At 43.1% G+C, this 14,764-nt stretch overlaps 1 protein-coding gene across 8 annotated transcripts in view; it reads left to right on the top strand.

Moving 5' to 3' along the window:
* LOC124041310 (Golgi-specific brefeldin A-resistance guanine nucleotide exchange factor 1-like) overlaps positions 1–14,764 on the top strand; it is an 83,348-nt gene that overhangs the window by 63,852 nt on the left and 4,732 nt on the right. For 6 of the 8 annotated variants that reach the window (XM_046358757.1, XM_046358756.1, XM_046358758.1 and 3 more), the window contains 19 exons: positions 536–659; positions 1,727–1,852; positions 3,251–3,333; positions 3,525–3,761; positions 3,892–3,985; positions 4,073–4,249; positions 4,505–4,569; positions 4,768–4,891; positions 5,110–5,181; positions 5,308–5,402; positions 5,570–5,723; positions 7,213–7,438; positions 7,661–7,818; positions 8,035–8,281; positions 9,268–9,470; positions 10,933–11,083; positions 13,832–13,962; positions 14,280–14,381; positions 14,626–14,739. In XM_046358757.1, coding sequence (XP_046214713.1) covers positions 536–659; positions 1,727–1,852; positions 3,251–3,333; positions 3,525–3,761; positions 3,892–3,985; positions 4,073–4,249; positions 4,505–4,569; positions 4,768–4,891; positions 5,110–5,181; positions 5,308–5,402; positions 5,570–5,723; positions 7,213–7,438; positions 7,661–7,818; positions 8,035–8,281; positions 9,268–9,470; positions 10,933–11,083; positions 13,832–13,962; positions 14,280–14,381; positions 14,626–14,739 — 2,683 coding nt within the window. The remainder of the gene's footprint in view (positions 1–535; positions 660–1,726; positions 1,853–3,250; positions 3,334–3,524; positions 3,762–3,891; positions 3,986–4,072; positions 4,250–4,504; positions 4,570–4,767; positions 4,892–5,109; positions 5,182–5,307; positions 5,403–5,569; positions 5,724–7,212; positions 7,439–7,660; positions 7,819–8,034; positions 8,282–9,267; positions 9,471–10,932; positions 11,084–13,831; positions 13,963–14,279; positions 14,382–14,625; positions 14,740–14,764) is intronic. The other 2 variants (XM_046358759.1, XM_046358763.1) reach the window with 1 other exon arrangement.

Genomic DNA, 14,764 nt, shown 5'->3' on the forward strand with positions numbered 1-14,764 from the left:
ACATGAAGAAACTTTCAAAGTTCTTGACGTTTTCGGAATTGACTGACCTTCATGTCTTAAAGTAACGATGGACTGTCATTTGTCTTTGCTTATTTGAGCTGTTCTTGCCATAATATGGACTTGGTCTTTTACCAAATAGGGCTAACTTCTGTATACCACCTACCATGTCACAACACAACTGATTGGCATTAAGAAAGAAAGAAATACCACAAATTAACTTTTAACAAGGCACACCTGTTAATTGAAATGCGTCCCAGGCGACTACAATACCTCATGAAGTTGGTTGAGAGAATGCCAAGAGTGTGCAAAGCTGTCATCAAGGCAAAGGGTGGCTACTTTGAAGAATCGAAAATATATTTAGATTTGTTTCACACTTTCTTTTGTTACTACGTGATTCCATATGTGTTAGTTCATAGTTTTGATGTCTTCACTATTAAACAAAATAATAATAATCTTGAATGAGTAGGTGTCCAAACTTTTGACTGGTACACTGCATATTAGTGCTTTATACTCATTCTCCCATTCCCACGTGCAGCACGTTCACTTTCCAAGGACTGCGTATTGACGAGGCGCTGCGTCTGTATCTGGAGGCCTTCAGACTGCCAGGAGAGGCTCCGGTCATCCATCGACTTTTGGAAACCTTCACAGACACCTGGCATGTAAGTCAGCTGCCTTTACCCCCCCCTTGAAAGGCGTTCTTCCTCTCTCTCGCTCTCTCGCGCTCAGGGCACCCGGAGGGACTCACACACTTCTTCCATTACCGCATGGCAAGGCAATCCTTGCCACCAACTGTCCCTATCCTTGTCACCAACTGTCCCTATCATCAGGTAATTACGTCCAGTGGAACGCGAACCCAGATCTGAATCAGGGACATTAATCACTCAAGTAATTAGGGGAATAGTCAAATGCAGCAGTGCCAACGGCAAGGTTGGCATAACAGAGCCGGCCTGTTGATCAAAGGCAGGGGGACAAACCAATGGGGGCCACTGGCTGCTCCTTAAATAACCGGAGAGGGTCATCCTCGTGACCTGGAAAGTATTCCTAGTAATGTCTTTTCATAGTCTCTCTCCATACACAATCGCCTTGAATGACTTTACAGATATTCTTAATGCACACTTGTCTTTTTCCGCTATTGAGCAGTCATACGTCGTGACTGCACTTTCAGCAGCACAAATATATACTGAACAAAAATCGAAATGCAACAATTTTACTGAGTTACAGTTTATGTAAGGTCAATTATAATAATTTCATTAGGCCCTAATCTATGGATTTCACTTGACTAGGTAGCGGTGCAACTATGGGTGGGCCTTGGAGGGCATAGGCCGACTCACTGGGGAGCCAGGTCCAGCCAATCAGAATAAGTTTCTCCCCTCAAAAGGGTTTTATTGCAGACAGAAATACTCCTCAGTTTCATCAGCTGTCCAGGTGCCTGGACTCAGACGATCCCGCAGGTGAAGAAGCCGGATGTAGAGGTCTTGAGCTGGCATGGTTACACGTGGTCTGTGGTTGTGAGGCCCGTTGGGATCTTTTATTTTAGCTCATGGAACATGGGACCAACACTTTACATGTTGCATTTATATTTTTGTTCAGTATAGATATTTGAACGTTATGCCAAAGGTAGTTATATTATAGTGTGTATCTGGAACTATACCTGAAATAGTGCCTGCAACTCAGCTGTTGATGTATATATGGATGGAAAGAGGGTTATTTGTGTGTGTGTGTGTAGAAAGTGAACGGTTCTCCCTTCAAGACCAACGACGCGGGCTTCGCCCTGGCCTACGCTGTCATCATGCTCAACACGGACCAGCACAACAACAACGTGCGCAAGCAGAACATCCCCATGACTGTTGAGGTAAATGCGCACAATTTATTTCCCATGAAGACGCATCACTATATATATATTTTTTTCAAAGATTTATTAGTATTGAAATAAAATGGAAAATAACTTCAATTCGTAAGTATAGTAAGTTTTCTACTACTTCTACAAATTGTCTTAGAAATGCACTCATCAACCACATATGTTAGATCTGATTTCAATCACTTCTTATGAACACTTGTGCCAGGCAGTGATGGGTTTTGCCAGAGACCCTGTTAAGACCCTTTTAGACACCCTACATTAGTATGTTGTACTGGTTCTTTCAGACCCTCTGATGGTCTGACAGACCTCCTGTAACAGCTGTGCCCAGTGGTGGTCTGTGGGATGAGATCATCCTGGTTAGTCATGTGAACAGGCCGCAGGGGTGGAAGAAGTGAGCGAGGAGAGGACGGGGGGGGGGGGGGCGTCCTCTGCTGTCCTGGCTCCCTCTCTCTGTGTGAGTGACAGCGCCTGAAGACTAAACACAAGTCCCATGGACAGGGTTCTGAAGAGAGCACGGGTGGGCCGCAAACAGTATTCCAAGTTGCCATTATGGAATTCTAATCTGCAATGAGAGCAACTGATTTGTTTTACCGTATATTTTTCTAGAGGGCAATGAAATGCCTACTGTTCAATTTGCTGACTATTTACAGCACAGTATATAATTACAGATTTAAAGTCCTTACGATGGTACGTCTCCAAGTGTCATACAAATGCCATGATACGATATTATGTGGGATAAAATGGACTCGGGGCATCCTGGCAAGAGTACAATTCAGAGCAATAGAATATCAGCTACCGCATAACACATTGTAGCTCCCCAACAAATCCATAAGTGTGGAACAGCTCTGCTCTCTGGATGTCAGTCCTATGATGACTTGGCAGGCAACACGGCCAGCTGCTTTTTGTCTGTGGCGGCTATTATTACCGTCGTCTGCTCCGCTTTGGGGTGGAGGGGGACTGGTATGACAAACACAACCCTGAGCCCATGGCCCCTGAGCCTTCATTGTGTTAATTTCTCTGTCTGTCCATCCCACTGCAAAGCATCTCGTGTTTCCCCTCTGTTTTACCTGCTATCAGCCGAAGCACGCAGCCGACCAGGAGCCTTGACTCTATCCGTCAACACACGGCGGATCTGTTTATTTGCTGTGGCTCTTGGCCTCGATCCTTTTTGTCTAACATCACACCTAACCGTATTAAGTGACACATACGTTGGTAAAGCTCCTTGGCCCCCCATCCCCTTAATTGTTGGATGCTCAATTAGCAAGCGCATTGCATTCCTAAGGGTTGCATGCCAGAGCCAGAGCCAGGCCAGCTGGCAGAGCTCCACAATGGTTGATGTGTTGATGGTGCCCTGATTCAGTATTGATGTCCGTTCCCCCCACCTTCATGTAGCAATTCAAGAAGAATCTGAAGGGTGTGAATGGAAATACAGACTTCGATCAGGATATGCTGGAGGACATCTACAATGCAATCAAGTAAGCCATTGTCTTATATAGAAATGTTTGTGACGTGTACACACACACGATGAAGTAAATCTATCTCATTTCAAGAGGATATATTTGTATCAGCGTTTGAGCTTTGACGGTAAGTTATGTCAAACAACCCACCCCAGATGATCAAGGTCGGTTTAGCGTTCACACACTCCGTGGTATTCTCTGTCCTGTAGGAATGACGAGATAGTGATGCCAGACGAGCAGTCAGGCCTGGTGAAAGAGAATTACGTGTGGAGCGTGCTGCTCCACCGGGGGGCCACCTCCGAGGGGGTCTTCCTCCACGTGCCTGCCGGAAGCTACGACCACGACCTGTTCACCATGACCTGGGGGCCCACCATCGCCGCCCTCTCCTACGTCTTCGACAAGAGCCAGGATGACGCCATCATCCAGAAGGCCATCGCTGGCTTCCGGTACACTAGGCGTCCCCAGGGGTTTCTGGACCCAGCACTGTGGTTCTGAGGAGATGCTGACGAAGCATCTATTGGGGAAGGCAATGAGAGCGAGTCGCGATGATAATCTGCTTGTCTCTCTCTTTTTTAGGAAATGTGCCATGATATCAGCTCATTGTGGATTCAGTGACGTGTTTGATAATTTGATCATCTCCCTCTGCAAGTTTACAACGCTCAGCAGCGAGGTAAGTGCTTAATTTCAAATGTGGGAACCTTTAGCATTACACCTACTGGAGTTTTCTAACATGTTCCACTGGGTGTGTTCAATACAGTCGGCGGAGAACCTTCCCACGGTGTTTGGGAGTAACGGGAAGGCCCAGGTAGCCGCTAAGACAGTGTTCCACCTGGCCTACCGGCACGGTGATATCCTGAGGGAGGGCTGGAAGAACATCATGGACTCCATGCTACAGCTGTTCAGAGCCGAGCTGCTGCCCAAGGCCATGGTGGAGGTCAGAACTGTTTCTTTATAACTAGCAATGGTCATGGACAGGGACAGGCATAACCAAGAAAGACTGTTTTTTTTGTATGGTCTGTGAAAAACAAATGGCCTCGATCATGTTTCGAGTACCTATGGAACACGGAAACCTTCCATTCATTTTGTTGGGTGAAATGGGTCTTTTTGAATTTGGGTGCTATACTGCCGCCTGCTGGTATAAAACCAGAAATAATTTCCTTGTGGCGTTTGTTTTCTTATGTCCATACAGGTGGAGGATTTTGTGGAGCCAAATGGAAAGATTTCGCTTCAAAGAGAAGAGACACCTTCAAATCGGTAAGTCACCTCACAATCCTGTCATACAATCTGTTACGCTGGCATAGCAGGCTGAGCTCTTTCACTTGTGAAACCTCTTGAGTTTTTGACATTTTAAACCCAGTTCCAGTAATATTGTGAAATGGGTGGCTATCGCCAAGCATGAAATGTCTTTTTAAGAGTTTGACATCTCTCCATCTTTCTCTCTGTCTCTCCCAGGGGCGAGTCTGCGGTGCTGAGCTTTGTGAACTGGCTGACTCTGAGTGGAGCGGAGCAGTCTGGTCTACGTGGGCCCTCTACTGAGAACCAGGAGGCCAAGCAGGCAGCAATGCTCTGTATCAAGGTACCAGAACTAAACCAATCATCCCTCATCCCACTGCTTTGTCTCTGTCACACTCGTTCAAATTGTCTCTGGTGACCAGTATACTGTATGTTCTAGTTCAACTGTTTGGTTCATATCGTGCAGTTTTAATTTTTTAAAATTATGAATACATTTTTGTGGCTTTTTGTATACATGGTCAGTCTGGTAAATTGATTTGTTACCTGTCACTCCCGCGCCAGCAATGTGACCCAGAGAAGCTGATCACAGAGAGTAAATTCCTGCAGCTGGAGTCTCTACAGGAGCTGATGAAGGTAATCATAAGAGTCCAGGCAAATATTGTTCATCTTAACATGTGATTGGCTGAATATGAATTTCTGAGATGCAGGTAGTATAGAATGTTCTGGTGTTGTTTACTAAGAGCTGTTTCTTGTGGACAGGCTCTGATCTCAGTCACACCTGACGAGGAGACGTATGATGAGGAGGACGCGGCTTTCTGCCTGGAGATGCTGCTACGCATCGTCATGGAGAACAGGTACGGCAGGAAACGGTGCGGTGTTTGCTTTGAGTCAAGGACCGTGTGATCGCCTGTTTATGTTTTGTCCCAAGCAAGTCCAGTAGGAATTACATCAGTCAAATCAGCTGTTTGAACATCAGGCTTTGTTATGCTATTGAGTCCTTAAATTTTGTGTGTGTGTTTAGGGACCGCGTGTCATGTGTATGGCAGACGGTGCGGGACCACCTGTGCCACTTGTGTGTCCAGGCTACAGAGAGCTGTTTCCTGGTGGAGAGGGCTGTGGTGGGCCTCATCAGACTGGCCATCCGCCTGCTGCGCAGAGAGGACATCAGCTCACAGGTACACACACACACACACACACACACACACACACGAGAGTGGAAACCAAACTATCTAGGCGTACATCATTGGTTTAATGCATGTTTTGTGCTGTCAAACAGATAATGCAGAGATGATGCAGGTTTTCTGACAAGTGATGGCACTGAGTGATTGGAGGATTGGACTGCTGATCCAATGGGATTTAGATTTGATGGTCACACACACACACACACACACACACACACACACACACACACACACACACACACACACACACACACACACACACACACACACACACACACACACACACACACACACACGCAGCTTTATTAGGTCAGTGTCCTTTAGCCATTGCAATCGGTCTTATCTGGCCTGAGCTTAACAGCAATCATAAAGGAGGCTTAAATTTGTTGTGTAACAAGTAAGAAAAAAAGGATGTTTCATGCAATCATACTGGTATCAGATGTTTAATTTGTTCTGGCTTAAAGGCACAGGATGAACTACCTATCAGTATTCTTAGTCTGTGTTGATCAGTGGGACAATTTAATTAGCCAAGTTTTTACTGATCTAATCTTTTTCTAAGAGGGACCTGGTTTCTTGGTGACCTGGCCTGTAACCTAAATAGCGTTTATTATGTGACTGTCCTATTGACCTTGAACTATTATATCATTGCAGTTTCTCGGCAATGTAAAGAAAATAGGAATGTGTTCTACTTTATATCCCATTGGGAAACCAAACAAGTCTCTAGTGAACACTTTCAAATGTATTTATGGATTGATTGTGAAGGAGTTAAAAGCGCCCAGTTATGTAAAGGTTGTTTACATGTTGGTTGTAAAAACCCTACTGTTTTGAGAGTGGTTGTTATTAACCATGGGGGGGGAATCTGTTTTTTTAAAGCTGAATTATTCTTGTTTTTTTGTCTTATTTACAGAGTTATCTGCTGTTTTGCAAAAAGTGTCTTGTGATAAAGAGTTGCGTCTACTGTTTTGCAAAAAAGTGTTTAGCATTTGCATTGGTGTAAAACCAATGGCCACACGGTTCCATGTTTCGCTCACATGGATCTCAGTTTCTTTCACTGTGTTTAAGGAATCGAGGAAAACTATAAATGGAGCATTAACTTTGGGTCCCATTTCTTCTATACGGTCTTTAATTGGCTTTCAATCTGATCTCTAACCCAGATGGACGTTGTTACAGCCAACTAATAGTGTTTCCTCCTTCCTTTTCTGTGTGAACCGTGGCGATCAGGGCAAACATCTTATGTTGCAGGGACTTGAATCCACAAATCCCACATTTGTTTTTCTAATCTTTTCCTTTCAAATGTGCAGTGAGACCAAGAACTGTGAGACCTAGTGCAGTATATACATTGAACTGTATTAGGAATTGTGAGCCGAATGTCGGGAACGTACTTCAATTCCCTAATCAGTGAGATCGAGGTCATCGGCAGTTCAAGCAATTGGTCTTATACAACGTTGGCGTCCACTTAACCCCCCTGCCACCCTATCTCTAGGTGCTGCTGTCCCTGCGTCTCCTGCTGATGATGAAACCACACGTCCTGGCCCGGGTTAGCCGGGAGGTGGCCTACGGCCTCCATGAGCTGCTCAAGACCAACGCTGCCAACATCCACTGCACAGATGACTGGTTCACCCTCTTCTCCCTAATCGAGTGCATCGGGGCCGGGATCAAACCACCCGCCTCCTTCCAGGTCACCTCCACCAGTCCCGACATCGACACAGGTCAGCCTCTTACATGTACAGCATCACATGGCATGGTAGCCTACTTTGTTGGCCTTGGCAGCGGAGAAACCTTATGATCACCTAGTTTACTGTCAATTGCGTTGACTTTACACAAACAGCTCGGCTGTTATGTTCCAAGGCACACGTCCACACTGTTAGTGGTGTGTTTTGATGCCTGGTATAAAAAAAAAAATCTATGTCCTGTTTCCACCTTTGTTCCAGGTGCCCAGTCGGACAGTGAGCTGTCGTCCCACCACCACAGCGAGGTGAGTCTGGACCGGGGCTACACCTCCGACTCTGAGGTCTACACGGAGCACGGAAAGTCCAGGATGCCCCGCTCTGTCACTGATGTGGACGTGGCCAGCAGTGGATGGCTGGTGGTAAGAGCCCACACACACACACACTCGCGTCACCTGCACACACTTTTCTTTCGAGTGCTCAGATGATCAACTCCAGAGATCTTCATAGCGTTAATACACTGTTTATTGTGGAACGTCACACTATAATAGTAAAGCTAAGCTTGTGTTATTTTGTCATATCTATGTCAGGTAATGCCTCAGCATACCGCACATCTCACACTGTGTTTATATTGGCAGGTTGGTAAAGATGACCTGGACATCAACAAGGTACCGGCCTCTGGCTCCAAGCCCCTGCTCAACCCTCTAGTGAACCAATACAGCCTGACCCTGGGCCAAGACATGGGCTTCCACGACACCAAGTCCCTCATCAAGTGTGTGGAGTCCCTCTCCTTCATAGTACGCGATGCTGCACATGTCACCCCTGAAAACTTTGAGCTGTGTGTCAAGGCCATCCGGGTGTTTGTGGAGGCCAGCCTTAACGGAGGTACAACTTCCTCTTTCCTCACTTCCTGTTGACTGACAAATCAATTCCTATTTGAGGTTCATTTTATATTCAGTCTTTTTCCAATGTGTTTCTTAATTTTCCAACAATGAATTCGTCATTGTATTTGCCTTTACATCAATGCTGTTTTCCAAGCGAACACAAGACACAAACTGTTTGAGTAATTTCTAAATTAAGCTTTGATAGTTTGGCATGTTGGGTGGTTACTCTTAAAAGCCTTTGGAAGGGGATCTCAATGCATGTCTATATAGTAACTAACCTGACTCTGGGTTCCCTGCCTCCCCCATGCCAACCCTTATTGAGGACTGTGTCACTCGGCTGCCCTTCTCCCCATTCATTCAGCAACAGCAGTCTGTTAGTGATCCAGACTCTAGAGTAAAACAAGGATTACAGTGGGAGATGGTGCACTGTGCACTGTGCAAGCCTGGCACCACTGATAGCCTTTTAATTTCTCCCAGCGCTCCAGACCCTTAAGATACCTGCTGTCAACACAGCTTTACACACTTAGCAATAAAGTTTGGTTGATCAAAGACCTCACGCTAAGCACCGCTCTAATCTATATGGGAAGCGAATGGAAACCGCACAGCCCTAAAACCTGCTATTACTCAATTAGAATTGATATAGCCTTTGGGGTTTACGTGAAAGGAATGTATTTTTTCCTGGAAAGTTTCCTAAGCGCTAAGTCATACCCTATAGACCTATCCATTAAGATAATTATTATCATACTGCACATTGTCTTACATTAGAATGGCCAGTCCTGAACTAATTCAGGTCTTGGTACTGTACGCCGCCTTAGGGTAAAGACATGGTCTCTGTACTGCTAAATTGGATTACCTTTGGGAGCAGCAAACAGTGGGCATTCATTCTCTGTTCAGAGATATCAGTCAACTATTAGGAGAAAATTTCACACTCAGGATATATCTGTAACAATGGCTAAAAACAGTCCCTTCATCTCTCCTGACCTACAGGCTACAGGACCCATGAGAAGAAGAAGAACCACAAGTACGACTCCCAGAAGTCCCGTGTGAGGAGGAAGCCTCGGGAGAAAGAGGGGGCATCCCGCCGCGCCAAGGCCTCCAACCAGAGGCCCTCCCGTTCCCATAGTGACGACGAGGAGGACGAGGGAGTCCCGGCCAGCTACCACACGGTGTCATTACAGGTTAGTCAGGACGTAAGTACCGCAGCCCTCTTTCCCTTCTACCTTGGTCTCTGTGCTGCTCAGGGGCTCTGTTCAGTTGGGTGAAACGTTCCGAACCACATGACCAATCATGTCTGTTCTACACAATATATTTCTCTATCTGAAGGTTCTGCAACGTTGTACCCTCCTGAATATGCCCCAGGTGTGCTCTGCCTCAGGTGTGTGTGGGTGGGAGGTGGGGTTGCGGAGGGAAGGTGCGGATATGGGGAGATTTCGGTTATATCTTCCCCTCTCTTGGCACATTATGGTTGTCATGGCAATTAAGCAATGTTGTGGCGGTGTTTAGTTCTATTCTTCTTGAACTACTATTCTCATTTCCTGAAGTGTGATTAATAAGTTACATTGTCTGCCATCTCTTTTCAGAACTAATTTGGCACTAATCAGGTATTCATGCTCAGTCGACTAATGCTAATATTCACCTCTTGTATTGCCTATTCACAAATTAACTGTCTTGGAAAGGCTGAGTTGTGAATTTTCAATGCTCATTGCTCTAGCTACTCTAAATGAAATTAAACTTTCAAACCTTGACTAATTAATTGCTTGGAAAGGTATATTATTAGATATTTAGGGCTGTGTAGGGTTGCAAAGAGCAAGAATATTACCAGTAACTTTAGGAATTTTGGAAACTTTCAAGACTTTTAGGGAATTTTCATGAAATGTAAAAGATATTCCCCCCAAAACGAAGATGTTTATAATATAAAAATAGAATCATAAGGCTGTAAAACATTATGCTAAATGTAACCCATCAACATAGTTAAAACTGTTGCTGTTTTAATATGAGTATGGAAAATCCTTCATATTTATTTATTTAAAAATATATATTTTTGGGTGTCCCATGTCAATATATATTTGTAAGTGTTTTGGGGTCAAACTGGTGACGGTTGTGAAATAAGTCAATAGTTGGAAGAGCTGCAGAGTTAATTTAAAATTATATCATAAGATGTTTTCTCCAGAACCATATGGGATATCTACTAGAAACTCATGGAACGGATCAGATGGACACGTATATTAAATAAATGAAAAATACAAATATTTTCTTATAAATTTCCTAAATGTCTTTGGTAAATTACAGGGAGTTTTGCAACCTTAGGTCTGTGTAACATCAATGAAATAATTTAGACATGGAAAATACTGTACTATACAATATGTGTAACTTCTCCATCAGCGTTTCAAAATGACATAAATATCAATACTCTTATCACAGATCATTACCTAAATATATTGTCAGCATTAGGATAAAGTACATTTACATTTACATTTAAGTCATTTAGCAGACAAGTACTTAGACATGTAAATGTTATTTTACTAAATGTTATTGAGGAAATGTCTTGCAGCCAATACAGACATTAAGTCATACTCATGTTTAGAATCAAGCTATATTGTGATTAGAATAGCTATGACCACATCATAATGACATGAAGTTCCCCTGGCTCAGCTGTTAGACCTGATGCACACCCTGCACACGAGGGCCGCCAGCATCTACAGCTCCTGGGCACAGGAACAGCGCCACCTGGAGGTCGCAGGGAAGAAAATTGAGGCTGACTCCCAGACACTGTGGACCAGCTGCTGGTGCCCACTTCTCCAAGGTCAGAGACTTTAACCCCTAGCTATCTATAAAACATATTTGCATATAGGCACCACTCAATTCTGTGTTTATTAATCGGGGTTAAACACAATTCATTGTTTCCTAGTCATTTGAGGAATGTTTTAAATGTCATTGTGCGGAACCAAAGGCACATTTCCTGTTTTCGTGGACAATGTTTTCACATGTTAATGCTTTTTTGCTTATATTGGAACGAATGACTAGTATTTAGAGGAGAGTCATATACACTGAACAAAACTTTACATGTTGATTTTTGTTCACATGTTTCATGAGCTGAAATAAGATCCCAGAAATGTTCCATATGGAACAAAAAGCTTATTTTTCTCAAATGTTGTGCACAAATGTGTTTATATCCCTGTTAGTGAACATTTCTCCTTTGCCAAGATAATCCATCCACCTGACAGGTGATTAAATAGCATGATCATTACACAGGTGCACCTTGTGCTGGGGACAATAAAAAGAAATCCAACGCCAAGTGGAAAGCCTTGCCAGAAGAGTAGAGGCTGTTACAGTAGGAGCCACTGAAAACAATGGGTACAAAAGCCATAGTAACATCAGAATAGTAATCAATATATATAAAAACACAGAATCCCAAACACCAAACATACTGTTCATAAATCTGATTGTTGTCAATGTCAAAGGTGTTCATTCCACAGACTAGAGTGACGTATTTCTTCTTGGCTGGGGGATTTGAGCTATCGTTGTTTTTTTAGGCACATTCTTCTTTTTCTGTTCAGTCTGTTGGGACAGGAAGGACACTGGGTTTAATCTACTGATGTCCTTTACGCTGGTCATTTAACCTAGTGATGTTTTTTATCCTGCTAATTTACCTTGATGCTGTTGTACGTCTAAGTTTGAACATTAGTCATGAAGATTAGGCAAAAAAAATGTATGCGCGAAAATAACTTGAGATCCTGAGGCCCATTGTGAGATTAATTTGTCTTAAGGTACTTGTGACCAACAGATGCATATCTATATTCCCAGTCATGTGAAATCCATAGATTAAGGCCTAATGAATTTATTTCAATTGACTGATTTTCTCATATGAACTAACTCAGTAAAATCCCCAAAATTGTTGCATGTTGCGTTTAAATTTTTGTCTTCAGAAAGTATTCACACGGGTCCCCTTGACTTATTACACATTTTGTTGTTACAGCCTGAATTTAAAATTGATTAAATTTAGATTATTTTTGTCAATGGTCTACACACAGTACCCCATAATGTCAAAGTGGAATTCTGTTTTTCGAAATTAGTACAAATTCATTTTAAAAATGAAAAGCTAATGTCTTGAATCAATAAGTATTTAACCCCTTTATGGCAAGACTAAGTTCAGGAGTAACAATTTGCTTATCATGTCACAAGTTGCATGGACAATGGTGTGCAATAATAGTGTTTAACATAATTTTTGTTTCACTACCTCATCTCTGTACCCCACACATACAATTATCTGTAAGATCCCTTCAGTCGAGCAGTGAATTTCAAACACAGATTAGACCACAAAGACCAGGGAGGTTTTCTAATGCCTCGCAAAGGGTGGCACCTATTGGTAGATTGGTACAAAGATACAGATGTCCTTTCAAACTAAGTTGCCGCGGAGGAACGAAACCACTCAGGGGTTTTTACCATGAGGCCAATGGTGACTTTAAAACAGTTGCAGAGTTCAATGGTTGGGATAGAAGAAAACTGCAGATAAATCAACATTGTAGTTACTCCACAATACTAACATAATTGACAGAGTAAAAAGAAGGAAGCCTGTACAGAATAGAGATATTACCTAACATGCATCCTGTTTGAAACAAGGCACTAAAGTAAAACCGAAAAAAATAAAATTACATTTGTCCTGAATATATATATATATATATATAAAGTGTTATGTTTGGGTCAAATCCAATACAACACATTACTGAATACGACTTTCCATATTTTCAAGCATAGTGGTGGCTGCATCATCTAATGGGTATGCTTTTCATCAGCAAGGGTTTTTCAGGATAAAAAATAAACGGAATGGAGCTAAGCACAGGCAAAATCCTAGAGGACAACCTGGTTCACTCAGCTTTTCATTAGACACTGGGAAATTAATTCACCTTTCAGCAGGACAATAATCTACACTCGGGTTGCTTACTAAGAGACAGTGAATGTTGCTGAGTGGTCAAGTTAGTTTTGCTTGTTAGAGTTTCAAGCAGCTAGGCAAAACTATGTCAAGACCTGAATATGGTTGTCTAGCAATGATCAACAACTTATTTGACAGGGCTGGAAGAATGTTGAAAATAATAATAGGCAAATGTTGCACAATCCAGGTGTGGAAAGCTCTTAGAGACTTAAACAGAAAGAGTCGGCTGTAATCGCTGCCAAAAGTGATTCTAACATGTATTGACTCAGGGTTGAAAAGTTATGTAATAAAGATTATATTAGTGTTTCAATCTTCTTTTGTATTAAAAAAAAAAAAAAAAAAAAAAAAGTTACACATTTTTCTTCCACTGTAACACTTGAGTATTTTGTTTGACAAAAAAATGACATCCATTTTAATCCCACATTGTAATGCAAAAAACGTGGAAAAATTCAAGGGGTGTGAATACTTTTCTGAAGGCACTAATTCACTGAGTTGACCCTTGAGAGAGTGGACTTAGTGGTCTTGTTCTCACGCCACTATATAGCATTCCACTTAACACTCTTGCCGGTCTTAACGCTTTATATCTGACATAAGTATCCATACATTGTGTGAATCCCATAGGGATAGCCTGGCTGTGCTGTGATGCCAGGCGGCAGGTGCGAATGCAGGCCCTGACCTACCTCCAGAGGGCACTGTTGGTCCATGACCTGCAGACACTAGATGCTGTGGAGTGGGAGTCCTGCTTCAACAAGGTGAGAGGAGGATGCTTGAACATCTTTACATTATAGGAGGACCACTGTGAAATGGTGTGTGTAAGAAGAGTGGTGGGTCATGAGAATGGCTGCTGAATGGTTCCTCTGAAATATATAGTGAAATATATATGATTAATTAAGAGTAGGCACTTGGGGCCAAATCCTAGCTTGCTATGGGCATTTATTTAGAATTTTATGGCAAATATCTCATTGAATACAATGCAGTATTATGCAAAAAAATCTCAAGTTCGAAAATAAGTGGGAAATAATTTTATCAGTGTTAACTGTGTTCTAATCATTGTGTACTGTGTTGCCAGGTCCTGTTCCCCCTGCTGACCAAGCTGCTGGACAATATTAGCCCTGCAGATGTGGGAGGCATGGAGGAGACCAGGATGAGGGCCTGCACCCTGCTGTCAAAGGTCAGAGTTCAGTCAACACACAACAGGCATCCATGTCAAAATGTGGAATCTGTAATATGTGTTCAGACCGTAGGGGTGACTTTGTTGTTTTTGGGGGGGGTTGAGAAATTTACAAAGTGGCTAAATCCTTCCCGTTGTCTAGCATTGCTTATCCGTCTGAAGAGCGATAGTATAATATGCTGTGTCAGGTACCCAAGTCATATATGAATATCTCACTGTTTTCTATTGCTTTGTTCTCCACCAGGTGTTCCTGCAGCACCTCTCTCCCCTGTTGTCTCTGCCCACCTTCGCTGCCCTGTGGCTCACCATCCTGGACTTCATGGACAAGTACATGCACGCTGGCTCCAGTGACCTACTGGTGAAGATGCCTAATATTGCACAGT

This window comes from Oncorhynchus gorbuscha, linkage group LG08 (assembly GCF_021184085.1).
Source record: "Oncorhynchus gorbuscha isolate QuinsamMale2020 ecotype Even-year linkage group LG08, OgorEven_v1.0, whole genome shotgun sequence".
In the NCBI taxonomy this organism is placed as follows: domain Eukaryota; kingdom Metazoa; phylum Chordata; class Actinopteri; order Salmoniformes; family Salmonidae; genus Oncorhynchus; species Oncorhynchus gorbuscha.